Source organism: Leuresthes tenuis, unplaced genomic scaffold (assembly GCF_036924035.1).
Source record: "Leuresthes tenuis unplaced genomic scaffold, fLeuTen1.0.hap1 SCAF_7, whole genome shotgun sequence".
Lineage (NCBI taxonomy): Eukaryota > Metazoa > Chordata > Actinopteri > Atheriniformes > Atherinopsidae > Leuresthes > Leuresthes tenuis.
Genome location: NW_027325361.1, coordinates 18,397,030 through 18,409,165, shown reverse-complemented (window position 1 = coordinate 18,409,165; position 12,136 = coordinate 18,397,030). Strand labels below are relative to the sequence as shown.

At 40.6% G+C, this 12,136-nt stretch overlaps 1 protein-coding gene across 1 annotated transcript in view; it reads right to left on the bottom strand.

Moving 5' to 3' along the window:
- glis1b (GLIS family zinc finger 1b) overlaps positions 1-12,136 on the bottom strand; it is a 68,091-nt gene that overhangs the window by 39,876 nt on the left and 16,079 nt on the right. The window contains exon 3 of the mRNA XM_072389680.1: positions 1,034-1,226. Coding sequence (XP_072245781.1) covers positions 1,034-1,226 — 193 coding nt within the window. The remainder of the gene's footprint in view (positions 1-1,033; positions 1,227-12,136) is intronic.

The window sequence follows — 12,136 nt, the reverse complement described above, 5'->3', positions numbered from 1 at the left end:
AACCGCTTATGATCACGAACGGTTAAATAAATGAAACTAAATCTTCTTGTAGTGAGAGGATATGAATGGGCATTTAAAACTAAGAATAGAGAGAGGGGGAGGGTTGCACAGCTACTGAGATTGAGAGGCCACTGGCTAGTGTGTCCACCTGACAGGCTTTGATGACTCAAAGGAGTTAAACCCAAACCAACATTGGGGGTAAATAAGGAGTCATCTGTTTTGGTGGCATAATTGCAGCCTATGAAGGGTCACCGTTTACAATACTGTGTATTATGGTGGGAATCTTTGCCCTGCTGAATGGGGAACCCAGGTCATATTTCTCCATGCGTTGCTATGATCTCCTACATAATCATTCCTGTCAGCTGGCTCATTATGGATTTTGTCCAAAGCCCTTGAGTGATGTGAGAAGAGCTCTCTTTTCTCCAGTCTGTCTCATGCCGGTATCGTCTTTGTCCCTTCCCCCCCGAGCACACCGGGGTAAAAAAAAAACAAAAAAAAAAAAACGTGAAAAACGCTAACGCGAGCAAGAACAGGAGAAAGCTACTGGCAGACTTTGTCGTCATTGTTGTTAATAAAGACTTGATCCCCCTCTCTTTCTATTCAGAGCACCATTTCCTGTTTGGCTGTAGTGACAATATTGAGAGACAATATGCGAGAAAGGTCCAGAGGCAGAGTTGGTCGGATAACAGAGGACAGAGGGAAAGAGAGAAGGAGAGGAAAGAAGGAGGTAAAACACCACAACCCAAAAATCTACTGGAAATTCCTTCTAACTTAACCAATAGTAGTAAAAAATTACACAATAAAAGACTTGCATAAGTGTAACATAAATATGACCTTTTGAAAGCCCCTTTGTGAGTCTTCTGAGAATGGATAAAGCTTTTCAGCAACATGTGTCCATTTGATAGCAAAAATAATGAAAAACATGTTGCACTTTCATTCTGGTAGTAATGCTATACCAGACAGGAAACATTTATAAGTGGAACCGAAAAAAAAAAAATGATATCATAAAACATGAATAATAGTGACAGTTTACCTGCTGTCTTGGTGAGAGCCATCCTGCAGAAGGGGGTCAGTTGTAGGTCTGCTGCAGTGGAGGCTCTGGGGGTAAAGCCCCTCTGAATGACCCCCCGCTGGCAATTGCAAGCTCTGCCCACATCGCATCAGGGTGCCCTGAGCATCACCCAGCTCGGCATTTGCATCCTTCTCCGAGCAGAAGACACCATTAACTGCAAAATGAGAGCAACGATATTACTACTAAACAGGCTACATCAGATAGGATCTGAAGATAGGTTGATTGTCAACATATTTTTTCCTACAGATAGCAGCACATGTCAAAGTTGAGCTGGTCCTATCAGAGTAATGTTTATATGATGAATTTATCTCAAACTGATATCTAGCAAAGCAGATCTCATTCAGTCATCTGCTGAGTGTCCAGGAAGAATAATCAGTTTAAAACTGGATGCATGCCTTCAGTGACATGTTGAAATCCTATTATGAAACGTGAACTTTCCAAATAATTATTGGGTGTCAGAACTGTAGCTTTTAGTGATATTTGGAGAGCTCTTTGGCAAAGTGCAACCAGAGGCAAATAAGCATTATATCAGACAGATTCATTACCAGCACTGGTGTAAGTGATGTGTATTCCAGATGACAATTCATCAATTCAGGTCAAAATTTAAATGAATTCCTACAGAACATCCAGCCAGTAAACGTGATAACCGTTTTACCGTTCAAGAATTTTAGTTACATAATGTGCCTTTAAACTTACACCTGTTCTTAATTTTTAACACAATCCTTTTGTGAAAAAACGTTGACCTTTTTAATTCCCAGAATTTGACATTTATGGGATATAATTTCCAAATAATCAAGTACAGAAAAGAAAACTGTTGCAATAAGTCTGGTGTAAGAATTGAAGAAATTAAACTGAAAGTGCAAAGTCACACGCAACTGGACTATTAGTCAAATATGTTTGGCCTCAGATTAAAAAGGTTTGCTGTTCATCAAAGTGTTCAATTGCAAAAAAAAAAATACAAATGTAGTCAACAGCGAGGAAAATGCCTGGAAAAATAAATGTGCTCATCTGTATTTACTCATTTTCGGTCCAGCTTAAGTGTTTTTCCACAAAGGCAGGAACCCGTGCAGTGAGAGAACACTGGACTATTTATTTTCATTATCTTAAACAAATTTCAGATTTCGTGAATTTGACCAAAAACATAAAGAGAAAACTGTGGGGGAAGGAAAGGCCTGGTGTCTGAGGAAGTGTTTGTGGAGAGTAAGCCGATATCCCCACATACTCGTGTGCAAGCGACCACACGTCCAACACGTTCGAACTTTAACTCAATTCTTTCTAATTTGATTTTCCCCTTACAGTGTTATTGATAATGCTTTCACACACGATTAGTTTTTCCTTTTTCATTATTATTATTAAGTAATTCAAACTTCTTGGATATGAGGGAAAACACTAAAAAAGAAAGATATTTGAGAAGAATTAAAAGGATATAAGGGAATGGAAATGGACTAAATATAAAGCAGTGTGGAAAACATCCGCAAAAAATAGAATTTAGGTGAAAGAAAAATGGGTCAACGAAGGACAAAGATAGAAATTACAACATAAGTAACAGATGGAAAAGCATAAACAAGAGAGGAAAGAGGGAAGAAGTGTTTGGGAATTGGGGTAAAGGGTCAGAGGAAGGTACAAAAGGAAAAGAAAACAAGTGTACTTGTGGTTATTTTATCCTCAGTTTAATGAAAATCTTTTCACTTATCCCGCCTGTAGCCGATGTATCCACAGCCTCCTTGGCATTCATCATGTCATGGGTCAAAGCAGAAACACAAAGGAATAGAAGAGAGGCAAAGCGAGCTACACAAACAGTCCTCAATCGCCAGGGCACGGCAGGAGCAACGCTGGTTTCACTCAAAGCTGTTAAAAGAAGGCTTTCAGCTCTGGACTGTTTTCAAGCAACACAAATTGTCCTGTTTAACAAATTCTGGTTGTTCTTTTTATTTTTTCCCCCCCCTAATTCCTCACCAGTCATGTATACGACTGTGTTTCTGTATAAAGTTTTCAAGGTCCGCTCATGCGAAGCCAAGTATTTCCCTGCCTCAGGAAATCAGAGAGGCCAGAGTTGACGACCTCAAGTATCTTTTACTTGAGACACAGGCTGTTCGTGTACATGTACAAATTCTAACCAAAATAAACAACCAAATAAAAATACCGTCATCATAAAATTCTCAACGGTGCGGGCAGCTGGTCACTGGCCTTGACTAAAAGCACCTAAAATACAACAATTGTTTTGAAGCACAACCTCTCTTATGTCTGTGTAAAATCTCAGTCATCCAGGTCATTCCTCGTGACCCTCAATGGTTGAATTGAAGGCAACTGGACTTCTTTTGGACGACACCTCTCATCTGAAAGGCTTGTTCGGTTTCGACTGAGTGGTGGAGAGTTTCAGGCTGATAGGTTGTTGTTGGGACGGATACACTTTGTAGCTTTTCGTACACGTAGACTTGTAGGAGTCTATCTCTCTATGAGTCTCTTCTTTTCTTTTTATGCGTTTAGAGACCATAAAAGTTGTGCATTTTCCCTTTTTCTGAATATTCATTTTGAAACGAGTTTCAAAGAAAAACGTTCTATTTCTGAAGCACTGGATGGTCCTAATAAAACTCAAACGCTGCATTTCTCATATAGTTCTATTCTACCTGGTGTCGTTCGTTGCAGTCTAAAAGCATCCTTTGAAACTCCAAAAATAGGTTTTAAAAGGTGAAGAAATCTATACTTTAGAGGTGGAGGGTGTGCAGTAGATTAACACTTCACTGTTACCCGGGAGAACAGCATTTCTTACACATTATTTCGCTTACTTTAGCTTTCTCATGCTCCATTTAAACCTTCTAGTGAGGCTAATGAGAAAAATTTGGCTTGCTAAACAATAGACCTCTTGTAAAAAAAAATTTTTTTTTTAAATTTGAATTTGCATGAATCTGTAATAACAATGATTTTTGTTTGTGCCCTTTTCATAACTCCCACTGAGGCCTGACTATACAAACACTCGAGTACACACACTCCAACGGAATGTTCTAAACATATGACACAGATGGATCGAGAGGATGTTAAACACGTCTATGTAAGGCAAGACATTTATCTAATCCTGCGAATGTTTATTTTATGCAACTGCAGGAAGACGAGGCTGTAAAAAACACTGATAACTACTTTTGAAATAACACTTGCCTAATCACAAATCCAGCAGACATGTAGAAACATCAGCTTTCATGCAAAGTTTTTGTCTCCATCTGATGATGGTCAAGTCCCACAGTTACATGGCTTTTAACTCTGTTTTGGGTCTCTGCCAATTGCTGAATTCACCACTTAGTCACTTCTTTGTCAGTCTTTGGTGAGTTGGAAGATTGAAAAACACACTGCAGAGCTGACTCACAGAGACATGGGATGATGGCCTATGGGTGTACTTCTACTCTTTTCATAAACCTTCCATGAGCAGGTAGTCACATGACACACTTTACATATTAACACGACTGTGGAAAAAGTATCCAATTATTAAATTAGCCTGACAACCACCAGACATTTAAAATATTTGATTATACAATACTGAAATAGTGTTGAATCAGAATTTCTAAGTCAGACTAACACACGGTTGTCAGTTTGCTCCTGCATGTATACTTCAGTGGGACTCAAATTGGCCTAGTTACTCTGCACATGCTCTACAGTTCCTGTTCTATGCTGGTACACAGCAGAAGAAGAAAAAGAAGCTGTTAACAGAGAATAATCAGCAGGGATGGCGACTAGCGACTATAATTCTTTGACATGGTGCAAAATTGCATCCTGCTAAACTGTTTGTCAGCTGTTTTGGTCTGTCACAGAGAAGGTTAAGCATAAAAATCCCAATACTAATGAGCTGAAAGGCGAAGCATCGCCACCTACTGTAGCGGAGTAGAACAAATTAAGATAATAAGAAACTGATTCCCCTCTATTCCCTGTCCAGTTAAATGGTCTCGTTTAACTATAACCATATAAAGGAGCAATGTAAAAACATTCAATTTGGTTAGGAGAGAAGCCATGAATGTCACCAAGAACTTGCTGCATAGCTTTAATTAGCTTGTTCCAAAAAAAAGGTCTACTTCCTAAAAATGCTGTTACTCCCGTTTCCAACATTTGTTATTTATGTGGAAACTATGTGCACTCGTGTATCCATCTTAGAGACACCTTTTAAGCGTCTAAGACATTAATGTCAGAGTGTTAAATGAGTGTTAAAGGTCTTGATCCTCCGCGCTGCAGAAAGTTAGCGCTCCAGTGATTTAGGGCTTTGCTACATTAACAGAATCAGTCATGCTCTGGTGGGGGAAACAGCAGGCTCCTCAGCATATGGAGGCTTGGACAGAGACCAAAGTTAAATTCAGTTTATATTGAATGTGCCATGGTAATTCAGCGTTAAACATTTCATTGTGTGTTAGAGCCTAGTTTGATCTGGACGCAGAAGCCAGAGACAGAATCAGAGAGGCTGGGTGAAATGTAAGACATGCAGCAGGGGTGACAGGTGAACGAAGTGAACGAGTGTGTGTGAGTGGATGAAAGGGCGAGTCCCTTTTTGAAAGGGATGGAGCGATTTTTCTCATCATTGTGTGCTTTATGGGTGGTCTGCTGAGCACATAAGCTATGTGTTCATCAAACTTCACATTCCTTTGGCTCCGGGTGTGATTTTTTTCCCCATCTTATGTTCCTTGGAAAACTTGGGGAATAAAAAAATCTCTCGGTGTAATTCATTAATATAACAAGCCCCAGTGGAGTTTCGAACCTTGAGTAACACAACAGAGGGATGTTTTTATGTCAGTGCCCTTTGCGGTTTGATCAAATAAGTTTAAGTTGCAGGAAACAAAATACACATATCGACGGGCCTCGAGAGAAAGAGAAAAGAAAGAAGCAAAAGAATGTCTGAGTGAAGACTGAAGGCGGATTTGAGGAAACATAGAAATAAACAATTAAGTCTGAAATATTTCATGGAAATGGGAAATTCATTCAACACAGTTAGACCTGAAGGACAAAAACTTTGTGTTTTAGTTGGAGACGCTGAACATATTTTTGTATATATATATATATATATATATATATATATATATCACACGAAGAAAACTTCACAGGGTACCTTTAAGTCGATCTCAGTCTGTTACAATCCCACCACGAAAACTGATTTTGGTATTGTGTCCAATTCTGGTTAGCACTTTAGAACAACCAGGGTGGGATGGTCCTCTGATATACACACTTGCAAGCGTTCAAGCCCAATTAGAAACAAGTATGTATGGGCGTGAAATCAGGGATGCAGAGGCAGAAAGAAGGGTAAAGAAAGAAAGAGGCAGGGAAGTGCCAAAACACCAGGGGCAAAAGTTGTGTTCAGCACAGAGACCATGTACAGATGTGCTGGCTCATCCTCACACAGAGCCACCGATGTCTGCCTTGCCAACTAAAGACGAATACACAAATAAGGGCTCTATTGTTATCGGTCTCCGAGAACAACACCCCTGAAAAGGGAAAAAGTCTCTTTCGGAACAGGCAGGAAACAGATCCTGTTCATAGCACATAGTGTCTAATAATACTCTGTTACATCTAAAGTGGTATCTTCCGTTCCATAAATGTCATCGAATGGTATCAATTGCTCACTCTGCCTCCACTCTTGTATAATTAAAGTACCATGTTCCTTTCAGTGAGCATCACTAAAGGATGACGGTAAACCGAGGAGCTCACTGAGACGTATAAGAGGAGAAGTTAAAGCAGCAGTGTGCCAGTACATATGTACTGTTGGACATGAACACTAATGCTTCAAACAAGATTGCAATTACAAAAGAATGAACATGGTTATTTGAGAAATTGTTTTTGAGACAAATTTGATTATTATTTGGCTGAGGTTGTGGGGCGAAACATCAGTCACCCTTCAGTATGCCTAACCTGATGACATCCATAATGTTTCCATATATGCAAAAATCCACAGGGAACACGACACACAGAGTTATAAAACTCAGACACATAGCGAATGTGAGTGGAAAGATCGCTCTAAGCCTTCTGCTGATTAAAAAAGGCCCTGTGACGGTAAAGGCTGAAAAGTAAGACAATAGACAGGAGCTGTGAGTGAATGCGGGCTTGATAATTCTGTTAATTGGGGCACGACTCACTGGTTAGAGGAAAGTTGCGGTCATCGTTACTGTGACTACATCGATTGTTAAACACGTTTCGCATTAACTGGATGAATTTCACGTTGGGGATTGTGGCCAGTAAGGTTGCGCTGTAATTGTACACCTATTCAGGCTGCCTCGGGGGCTGATGATCAGAGTCGTATTCAAGTTCAGCCGTGTTGTGCCTTGGCTAAAAACCTTTCCCTCCCCTGACCTCAGTGACTAATAAATGACTAATAAAGCAAAGCAGACATGTGTCTCCAATCTAACAGAACTTAACCCCTCTGAAACAACATGGCTATTATCCCAAGATATTCAGTTATGACTGCATTACCATACAAAGCATTCCAATCTATACAGTACTGAAAAGCGCAAACCACATCATCACATCGTTATATGTCGCTGTCTCCCTCAATGAGTCGATCTCATTCTCACTCATTCTGGTATCATTATTCTCTTCAGACAGACCAGTCCACCATCTGATCAACAGATGCTCTGGACAGCATTATTAAGTGTAATTGGTGGTAATCTGGGGCGATTTTTTATTTTGGTGACACATCATTTTCTATAATTCTTGCCTCTCCCTTTTAAGTCACCTAAGCGTTGTGTTAAGTGCCAGAGTGAGACCACACTTGTGCCAGCGTTTAATGCGTTCAAGTCTTCAGAGACATGCAGGCCTCAATGAAAAGCAGATGTGCAGATGGATGGATGGTTTAAGGAGAGGAAAGGGGAGCGATTGGAGGTGCACTATACTGGGGACAGGGGTTGTTGGGGAGGGTAACAGTATGTCAGGAGTGTGATGCAAACATCTGAACCCAAGGTACAACCAGCTGCCAAAACCACAAGACAGATGCCTCTGGAAATCCTACGTGACACTTCAACCGGCCCCACTTTGGCTCCATAAATCATAACATTCAGCACTTAAACTGATAATAATGATCATTTTATTCCTGTCTGCTCCAACACCAACATCTGCCACAGTTCTTCCCCTCATTTCTGTCTTTCAACAAGAGACAGATCAACGCATACAAGTGTGCAACAGCAGACAGCAAGACTTTGTAGTGGGATGCTCTGGTTGTGCATCTTGTCCAGTGCAGATGTTGTGTATTAGGTTTTAAAGCTTTTCCTGGCTTCTCTGAATCTCATAACTCATGTCTATATTTGTGTCTGCGGCATAGGCCCGGATCTTATTTGTTTGCTTTGTAATGGATGTATGATTGAAAACCTGGGGGCACAAGTAAATGAAAAATAACAATGTCTAGAGAGGAAGCGCCTCTTAAAGCAGGTGCAGAGAGGGGTAAGAGGAAAAACTGTATGAAATTACTGCTGGTGCACAAAGACGTCAGTGTTTCTGCTGTAGGATCACCAGTACCAGCAGACATGAGAATTTTCACAAGGATAAAATCAATTTGTTCTGTTTGATTCTAGCTGCTTACAAACTGGTATCTTCCTCCCTGCTTTCTCATGGTCAGCTTGGTCGTATAACAACCCCAGAATAGCTGCTCGAAAGCCAAATATAAAGTATCAACCTTAAAGACACATGCAGTTCAAAAGGTATCAGGATGCAAACTTCCGCTATCAGGGCACAACATGGAAATATTTTACTTCAGCTAAAAAAATTTTTTTTAAAAACAATGATGTTAAAGAAATGATTAGCTTGCTCCGCATATAACTGAGCTCTGAAATGCTCTTCTTCGTGGATAAGCCTGGTTGTTCCCACTAAGTGGCTACACAGTTTTAAGTCACACCGATGAACGCGGCAGTCGCTAAATGATTAGCTCACTTGTCTTTCAGAAAAGAGGGAACATGCTGTGGGAAGCAGGCATCCACATAATACTGGGCTCTTCAGATGGAGTAGTGCTAACCACAGTCATGAACACAAACAAATAGTTGGCAGCCATCAACCCTTGCTACCCCAACCCCACCCAGCCCACTCCACTGCCAGAGTCTGCCCGCCATGTCCTGCAGACTAGTTACTTTACCGCAATGTCAGAAGAGGGGGCACCGTCTGTCAAAACCTAAACACAGGAGAGAGGTTTTTTGGGGAGAGGGGAGTGTGACACACACGTCTCTACCTTTTTGTCTCTCACAAATCCCAGCTCAAATAAAGCACAAACTCACAAACAAACATTACAAAAGAAGATGCACTGAAATGCTGGGAGCATCCCTGATCACGTTCAACAACCTCTACCAACTGGCACAGCCAATCAACTTCCTCTGCTGTCCCCCCTGATTAACATAATTAAAAGCGTTACACTTGTGCATGTCACCACCTGGTGGTAGCACCTCGTCACTGGAGGCGTCTTACAGGTCATCTCTGAGGACGAAGATATTCACAGGGGACAAGAATACAAAGTTTAGCCTGAGAGAAGACCTGCAGCTTCAACAGGGTAAAAGTGCAGATAAGACAGAAAGACTGCACATACGAACATTTCTTTCAATCTAGCACCATATGTTCTAATCTCAGGATGACTTGTAACACAGCTCAAATCAAATCAGCGATAACATGTAATCATTTAACTGTTCTTATTACAAAGGGTTAATTAGGACGTCAGACGGCATGAACCATCATGATGGGCTGAGGTATAAATGACAAAGTCTGTTTAACACCCAGTGCAAGAACATCTTCTTATATCTCTTGTAACTTATATCTATAAAGATATATATTGTATCTATATACAGAATCAAGAGAGGTGAGTCATTAATATCGGCAGCATTGCTACTCATATGATATGTAAACAGAAAAAGAAAAGAACTCCGCATCAGAGATTTAAATACCAGGAAAGGCCTCATATTGAACTCTGGGAAGAAGGTAAAGTACACAGCGATGATTGATTATCACAAAAAAATAAGCATACTCTTTGTCTTTATGTCAAACTCCTTTAGAACATTTGCTAATAAAGCATAAAAGTGCGTAGTCAACAAACCACAAAAAATCCTCAAGCTGCCACAACTCTGACCTGACAATCTCTATGATAACAAGACTGTGCCCACAAATCTGTACACTGTGAGGATTTATCACAGACAATCAAAGTTTTACAAGGAGGGCTCAGCCAAACCACATCCTATAATTTGACAGAGAAGCCGCATTGCTGTAGAGGCCAAACATTACACAAAGCACCAGTCAGGACCATGGAGTGACTTGATAGACTATCAAACTGACAGAACGTGATGCACTTGGCTGGCAGACATGTCAGGGATGTCTGGCTTGATGACAGACACCTTTATTGGGCTGGTGAACAACATGGCTCCAGAGCCAGGCCAAGAGGGCCGAGACCTCGGCATGGGATCAGGATGGGCTTCAAAGCAAGACAAGAGGTGGCTCTGTTTGGGGAAGCAGCAGTAAATACTGGCAGGGTGATGTAGCCAGTCTGAAGTTTTAGGACTGACGAGAGCTCAAAGTACCACACCCTCAAGGAAAGTATTAAAGACGTGCGAGTCTGCTCTGCTTCTTTTTCTCTTCTTTTAAAGACAGGACATGAATACAATTTGTCATCAAATGAACTCGGATTTAAATATTACAAAGGCATTATAGCCATAACCTGTGTTTAAAATGCTACTTGAGAGCCTGTGTTATTCGGGCGGGTGTGTGTGCATGTTCATCTTTTTTTTAGCTCACTCATGAGAGTGACCAGTGCATATGAATCTGCCATAAAAAATAAATGTGGATTTAGTGCAGAAGCAGCTTTTTCAACACAATAAGCCTAATTTTGTCGGTGTGCCCATTCGAGTCGTGTCAAAACACAGCAGGCGTCCCTCTGAAACTAAACTGAAATCAGATCTATTTGCCAGACATCAGCATGGACCCCTGGTGAAATTGTTGTAATAGAAAAATAAATTTGTGGTGATGAGAATGGATTGGTTATGAAAAGAAGTTGTCGATCAAATGTCATTTGTAACAATGGTTTTATTCTAATGTTGAAATGTATTCTGTGTGGCCAAACTACAAAAAAAAGAGACTCTGGCAATAGTCATATTTCTCCAATTTTTCATGATTTACATGCAACCATTCATTTTTTAAAGCACTTTTCCAGGTCTTCTTCTGAATACTATAATGCCAATCATCTGATTTTACATGTATGGGACAAAAGTAAATGATCTGAAAAGCATTTAAAGAAGCCAAGAACACAGTAGCCTCTAAAACAGAAGAGACATGAACCCCTTACCAGACCTCTCGATGTGGCAAGAAACTTGGAGGATGGCAAGCCTTGAGGAAACCACCAGCAAATAGTCAGTGAGAGTGGGATTCAGAGTTCTTTGTGGAGATGTGAGAACATTACAGAGACACAACCAAGAGTTGACATACGAAAGACATTCATGACTAAAAACACATGACAGCCTGCTGACAGCTTCCCAAAATGCACCTGGATGACCAATAAGAATTCTCAGGACTGAATTATTTGGACAGAATTCCCAACAATGTGCTAAGAAAACAATTATTATTATATATCCCTGTATCCCTACAGTCAAACATGGTGATGGCACCATCATGCTGTGATGTATGGTCTAGGAGATTAGAGGAGAGATTAGAGGAGAGATGGACGCAGACAAAATATAGAGCAGTCCTCAGCGAACACCTTCTCAAAAGTGCTCAGGATCTCCTGCAGGGCTGAAGGCTTACATTTCAATAAAACAACATCTTGGTGTAAAAGTTCCAAGAAAAGAGAAGAGGGACTTCGGGAAAACTTTGCAAAAGTCCTGGAGTGACCCATCCAGAGAGCTGATATGAACAAAGAATAGGATCGATGGAAGCTTCAGTATGGCTGCGCAACCAACCAACCAACCCGGTTGAACCTGACAAATTTTGCAGAGGAATGCAGAAACCTCCACAGGAAAGATGTGCCAAGCTTGTTGGATCGTCCCCAAAAATAGTTGAGGCTGTCACTGCTGCCAAAAGTTCTGCAACCAGGTTTTTAGTAAAAGATCTGAACACTTAGATAAATTAAAGCTTTCACACTTTTTG